Raw genomic sequence first — 7127 nt, 5'->3', positions numbered from 1 at the left:
CGGTTTAATGTTTGAACTGACTTTTGAAATACCCTATACTCGTATATTATTTAAAGCAAATGTCTTGTAGCTTCTAGCCACATAATACCTCATTTATGTATTCTGTGGACCTCCTTGTCACAACTGTCTGTTACACGGTGTTGTTTCTTCAGCGATTTGTGCTTCTCTAGTCATTAGATTCGTTATTCTTCAATCATGATTGTACATGACTGCGGAGTTTTACAGATAAATAACCTTGATGAGTGGTAGAACAAGCACAGCTCTGTATTTTAAACGCATTTACACTCGGTTTTAGCCGTTCGAGCTGGGGTACTTCCCTTGTCAGTACGCCGTTATACGGATTTCCCACTGAACTGCTCTATTGGGTAGTTCCCTTGTGAGTATAGTGATAAAGCGTACAGTGGGTGGGGTTCTGTAGAATGAATGCCTAAAAATGAAGAGTCCACTGCAAGAATGATGGCTGTCATTTAGAATACATTTTGCAGGAGAAGCAATTGAAAGTTTGAAATCCTTAACGCTCAAAGCTTAACTGTGATTTTCCGATCGTTACTGGACAATGACTATCAGTGTTAATGCCATATAACTCTCTATGCACATTCTATATGTCTTAAGGTATGCATCGATAGTCTTGGTTCATTTTCGACAAGAAAGTGACATCCATCATTCTTGCAGTGGACTCTTCAAATATGTAAAGGAAAACGCTCTGGATTTGAAGGTTCTGACGAATAATTTGGTTTTCATACAAACTCATTTTCAAACTGAGTCCTGTCATCCTCTGAGGAGTTTAGTGCTGAGAGGAATGCGATTCCGACTAGTCTAGCGCGGTAGTGGAATGGGAGGGAACAGTGACAGCGGCAGTCTGGAAGGAAGTACTGTACAATCATACTGAAAACATTCGCCCAATTTACGAAAGCAGTATGTCTAGTAGTTTTCTAACGTATTTTTGGCGAGACAGATACAACCATTCGTACTTACATGTTCAGAGAAGGAAAGTATTGTAGAAAATTTTATTTATTTATTTATTTATTTATTTATTTATTTATTTATTTATTTATTTACCACCAGAAATACAAATACAATAAAATAAATAAAAAGAAAATCATAATAAAACTACAATAATATAAATGAAAAGAAGAATCATACTATAAAATTTAGTGAATTGAATTAAATTTGTAAAGTAATCAATTTAAATATACTGTACTGCTGAACTTACTTGAGAAGTAAAACTACTTGATTTGTATTTTAAGATATCACCAACAAATTATTTTCGCATGACATTATAGGAATCTGTTTTTCACGATACCAATCAAACATATTCTAAAATTCCAATAAAATAAAACCAAAAGCTTTTCCACAGCATGTTTCCTCAAAAATGACTTGAAACGGTGAAATATTTAATATGAATAATTCATATAATATTAACATAGCTAACATCAGGGAGATGTTTGAGCAAAAATTGCAACAATGTATTTAATATATTAATAACAAAACCATATAGGCCTAGGTAAACAATATGTATATGAAATATTGACACACTACTACAAACTGAAGACTGCATATTTTTTGACGCTTAATACTTCCCACTCCGCTCGGCTTGGCTGTAGCAACAAAAGAATCTACCTGCAACCCCCCCCCCCCCGCACCGATGGCAAGAATACCACAGGTCCCAGCGCTAAACTCGTCGGAGGAAGACAGTATGTATGTATGTCGGTGAGAGAAGTGGCTTACCTCTGGATTGTGTGAGGCATCCCGTGTGCTGAGGCGGGCAGTCCCTCTCGTAGCGCTTGTCCCTGGGGTGGAAGTGCTCGCACAGGAGCAGTTCCGGGGGGCCGGGGAACATGCTGAGCGCATCGTCCCTCCAGGACCCCGACCGCGGCACACACACGTAGCAGCGGTTCCCGGCGACCACTGCAACAAGTATCAGTCCATTTTACAACTGCCGATGGTCATCTACTGTAATATATGAAATATAATCGTTTAGTGAGGTTGATGTTTAGTGACGATGGCTGTGATACATATCTTGGCCAGGATACGATTGATGAATGTATCGGACACCCACATTTAAGTTGTACATGCGTACATTATGTGCAACACATTTGACTAACTACAATTACTCCAACTTCGTTATGTACCAGGGCATTCGAAAAGTAATGGCAACATAGTTACTGTGTCACACTAAATTAATTTAGATTACTTTTGACATTACATATTTCAACAATACGTTGCCAAATTCTTGGAAGACGGCGGACTCCATCTGCAGCAGCATTTCTGGGTAACTCTCTCACTGATCAATATAAAGCTTTTCGGATGTCAACTCTTGATTGAAAGCGAATGCACCGCTTCCACCCAACTTGCAGTAGTTCAATATGATAGGATTTCTCTCCTAAAGGCTTCTTGTAATGACCTACAGCACTGAGTTGCATATTTTTCTCTTGCAACTTGGATTTTTATGGAGCACATTTGTTCGTACTTACCGGGTTGTATTGTTTAATACAAATGAAAAACAGCCACTGTATTTACAAAATATGGCTGCTTCGAGATTTTCAATATTGCAAATTTATGAAACAATCGCTGAAATATTACGTAGTACAAGATTTCAATGGTTACCGCTAGGAGAAGTGCTTTATTGCAAGGGTCGTCAGCACAGAGCACCCTGGGGCTACCGTCTCTTACCCGCGGAGAACACAGTGCACCATGGTGCACTCGTAGCTGCTAGCGGGTATGCTCTCTACCTCTTCCTGCTGCACGACGGTGCACACGGGACGGCACCGCGTACCCTTTGCACATTTCAGCGAGTGCTGACGACCACCGTCTTTATAGCATTGTTGCCATTACTTACCGAATACCCTGGTATATGCCTTCTTTATTTATTTATTTATTTGTTTATTGTCTTAATTACTTTCTCCTTTTGTACGCACTTATACTACAGTGCAATATTGAGTAGAATATATTCTTAGATAAGCAATAGACTCTCTCAAACAATGGTCTCCTTCACCATGATGTCAGCATGATGCAAGGCCACCACGAAGACGTTAGACCAATGCAAGACAATGGACTAACACCCAACTCCGTGAAATGAAGATAAATATCCGGCCACACAGGGAATCGAACACCTGGCTATTGTCCACAGAGGCATAGCGGCGGGAGTTATTTAAATATACACGTTATAAATTGTGAAATAAATCGGAGACGTCTTACTACATTTGTGCAAGGAAAGAACATACGTTTATCACAATATTCGTATCTTACTCTTAGGTGTACATCTGTCTAACTTCTACCCATAAGTACTAACGAGTAATGAGAAACAGTCACTCGAGTTTGAAAACGGAAAACTTATAGTGAACTTGTGTTTAATTGTCGAAACAACGCCATTGTTTCTCAGAGTGATATTTCACGAGTGCAACGTTTCCACTTAACTTATTAGAATCTTGTAATTCCATAGAAAGCAGTAGCGTAGCAATTGAAGTGTAACATTTTGGTAGAAGCCGTGCTCATTCTTCTAAAACTGTAAACGTTGTTAGTTAATTCATTATCATAGCTAATTTTTGTTGCTTTACATTCTTTGTAAGCATATGGCTTCTGTCGCTACAAGATCAGAATGAAATGTTTTCTTTACGAAATTTAAATTGAAGTTTCATTCATTTAACAAGTTATTTTTCTACTCTCTTCTCTAGGGAACCGTTTCTATGTTAACCAATATATTGTTTCATGCTGTTCGTATTCAATATTTCTACTTTAATTTATATGCAAGCATATAGATACGGAATTAAAAAATGGGCCGTCTTGGTAGCAGTCCTCCTCTATGTAGGCTGTCCACAAGTAGCATACATTTAGACATCCTTGTTTACTGCACATGCGCAATACGTTGTATCTGGAACTCTGTAAAATTATGTGATCCAAATGTTGTTTCTGGATCTGTACTAAAAAATGTCATAAATTTTAAGTAAACAATTCCGTAGCTTATTAAAAAAAAACAATTATGGTTTATTTAACGACGCTCGCAACTGCCGAGGTTATATAAGCGTCGCCGGTGTGCCGGAATTTTGTCCCGCAAGAGTTATTTTACATGCCAATAAATCATTTATGTTCTTAAAAGTTAAAATGTAACAACTTCTTGAAAGTGATAGCTGCCCACGCAAAATTACGTAAACAAAACAAAAACAGTCATTAAAATTATTAGCACACGAATTAAAAATTGTATCTTATTTGGATTGATCGGGAGGCTGTATCTTCATGGTAACCCTTATAAAGGGCAGTAATAGCTTTTTGTTATCTCCCCCCCCCTCTCTCTCTCTATGGCCACATGTTTCTAAATATATACGTTCAAATGCCGAAATTTAGCCAAGAATAAGTGAATATTTTTCAAACATAAGTTCGAAATGATTCGGTACTAATTAATATAAACGTAGCCGTTTGAGACACACAAGATGGTTATAAATAGAGTGTGGATGTTGAAGACCTAAAAATCTACTTAAAATGATCATTAAATGCCCTTAAACTAATGGAAAAATGACATAAAATTAAAATAAAATGACATTTAAATATTATTCACAGTACTCGCACCACAACTTCTTAAAAATTAGTCATCTTGTTACAATGACTGCCTGCAAATCTCGGAGAGAGGAGGCAACTTCCTGGAATTTCGCTAAGATAAAGGAAAAGAACATGCAATAAAATGAAGGTTTTAAGGGGAAACTATAGATTTTAATGAGGGTTTACAATGTATTTCAATCAGGAGTGTCCATGTCAGTGCCTTCACTCTCCGTCTCCTCCTCCTTCCACGCTTCACTTTTGTTACCAGATCTTCCAGATGAGGGAGTGTGACTGACAAAACGAATTGTGGGCTCAGCGTGCATTCTTACAATCTTTGTGTTAAAAATTCTGTCTACTACAGTAGACATGCCTTCCGAACCATGATGAATACACAACGTCCAATCCAGAACACGGTGAAAGTTTCTCCCTTTCCAAACACAAATTCTAAAGACACCCTCGTACCGACAAAAGAACAGTAGCGGTCAAAGTCCTCACTTAAACTAAGCTGCTGTCAAGCATTTTATATTACTTCCGTTGTGTGACATGAAGCCTTCAGTGAAATGAGGGATGGATTTTAGAGTCTGTTCCAAACTATAAAACTCAAACTTCACTGTTATTCACTTATTCAGTAGGTAATTACTACTGACCTATTTGGTTATAAAATGATTTAACAGACCTATCGGTAAAGAAGAAAGTAAAATGCATTCCAAATGATCTAAAAATTTTCGAAGTATCAAAAACAACCAAAAAATGTCGAAAAAAAAATATAAAGAATGACCTATTAGTTCAAAAACGTCAAGAAATGCAATATAAGAAATTGCTGTTTTACGTTGATATTAATAGGCATCGTCCTAATGTGAAAAATAAGAAGATGACTTTTCATCAACATCCACCCCCTAGTTATAATCTTATAAATAATTAAATTGTGCTTACTTAACCACCTCTGGACGGAAAACTATTCATCGTGGGAATTGAAACTTAGAGTGAACATTTTGGAGGACATGCGGAAGGGAAATGACAGGCAGAAAACTCCATTAAAAACGTTAAAAACATTTGTATTCAAAACATCCCTTTCTTGTACAGTTGGGATTACCGTTGGCATAGCAGTTCGAAGTAATGTCCGCCTGTTACTGTTACATGTCCTTGGTCAACGATGGAAATACCCGTCAAGCCTCACTAAACTCCACTATGCACAAGAATTTCATGAATGTCGTTTGGAGGCGCAGATCGTAAAATCTGGTAATTTTTTTTATATTAACTCCAATATGGGATAAGAGGGTTTGGAATTGAACGGGCTACATCAGCTTCTTGTCTCTGCGGATGACGTGAATATGTTAGGAGAAAATCCACAAACGATTAGGGGAAACGCGGAAATTCTAGTTGAAGCAAGTAAAGAGATAGGGTTGGAAGTAAATCCCGAAAAGACTAAGTATATGATTATGTCTCGTGACCAGAATATAGTACGAAATGGAAATATAAAAATTGGAGATTTATCCTTCGAAGAGGTGGAAAAATTCAAATATCTTGGAGCAACAGTAACAAACATAAATGACACTCGGGAGGAAATTAAATGCAGAATAAATATGGGAAATGCCTGTTATTATTCGGTTGAGAAACTTTTGTCATCTAGTCTTCTGTCAAAAAATCTGAAAGAATTTATAAAACAGTTATATTACTGGTTGTTCTGTATGGTTGTGAAACTTGGACTCTCACTTTGAGAGAGAAACAGAGATTAAGGGTGTTTGAGAATAAGGTTCTTAGGAAAGTATTTGGAGCTAAGAGGGATGAAGTTACAGGAGAATGGAGAAAGTTACACAACACAGAGCTGCACGCATTGTAGGTATACTTCACCTGACATAATTAGGACCATAAAATCCAGACGTTTGAGATGGGCAGGACATGTAGCACGTATAGGTGAATCCAGAAATGCATATAGAGTGTTACTTGGGAGGCCGGAGGTCAAAAGACCTTTGGGGAGGCAGAGACGTAGATGGGAAGATAATATTAAAATGGATTTGAGGGAGGTGGGATATGATGGTAGAGACTGGATTAATCTTGCTCAGGATAGGGACCAATGGCGGGCTTATGTGAGGGCGGCAATGAACCTCCGGGTTCCTTAAAAGCCAGTAAGTAAGTATGAGAAAAGCGTGCATCTTCATTCCACAGGATAGTCCAAGACCAGGAGAGTAAACAATTTCTAATTTTGCAAGATATTTAGAGGCGAATTCGATATGTTGATGTACGCTATATGCTGTTAACTGCTGCACATTTTGTAATTACAGAATTTACGAAGAGCATAGTCTGGACACTCCAGACCTGTCTTAAACCGCATTTAATACATGAAATTTATTTACAATAATAGCGCAAGTTTGTCAATTGACTATGGACCACTCTGTCAAGATACAGTGATGCATAGGGCTCGGATTTTTAGTTGCTAAAAATCGGGAAAATGTTTATTTTTTATATACTATAAATCAAGAAAATAAATGGCAAAAATATTCAATTAGTATGTTTAAATTATTTTAGCTATGTGAATGTAAACTACTAGTAACTTGTGAAGCAAATGCTGCAAACTAAGTCCATAAGAAGTTAAA

At 37.4% G+C, this 7127-nt stretch overlaps 2 protein-coding genes across 4 annotated transcripts in view; one reads left to right on the top strand and one right to left on the bottom strand.

The window, feature by feature from the left end:
- The window catches only part of LOC138709438 (coiled-coil domain-containing protein 174), a 549941-nt gene that overhangs the window by 95777 nt on the left and 447037 nt on the right, over window positions 1-7127 (top strand). The gene's annotated exons all lie outside the window — the stretch shown is intronic.
- Window positions 1-7127, bottom strand: part of LOC138709442 (uncharacterized) — a 380925-nt gene that overhangs the window by 21301 nt on the left and 352497 nt on the right. For both annotated transcript variants that reach the window (XM_069840210.1, XM_069840211.1), the window contains exon 2: window positions 1729-1908. In XM_069840210.1, coding sequence (XP_069696311.1) covers window positions 1729-1908 — 180 coding nt within the window. The remainder of the gene's footprint in view (window positions 1-1728; window positions 1909-7127) is intronic.

This window comes from Periplaneta americana, chromosome 11 (genome assembly GCF_040183065.1).
Source record: "Periplaneta americana isolate PAMFEO1 chromosome 11, P.americana_PAMFEO1_priV1, whole genome shotgun sequence".
In the NCBI taxonomy this organism is placed as follows: domain Eukaryota; kingdom Metazoa; phylum Arthropoda; class Insecta; order Blattodea; family Blattidae; genus Periplaneta; species Periplaneta americana.
Note: the sequence above shows the minus strand (reverse complement) of the source record. Positions and strands in the feature narration are given on the sequence as shown.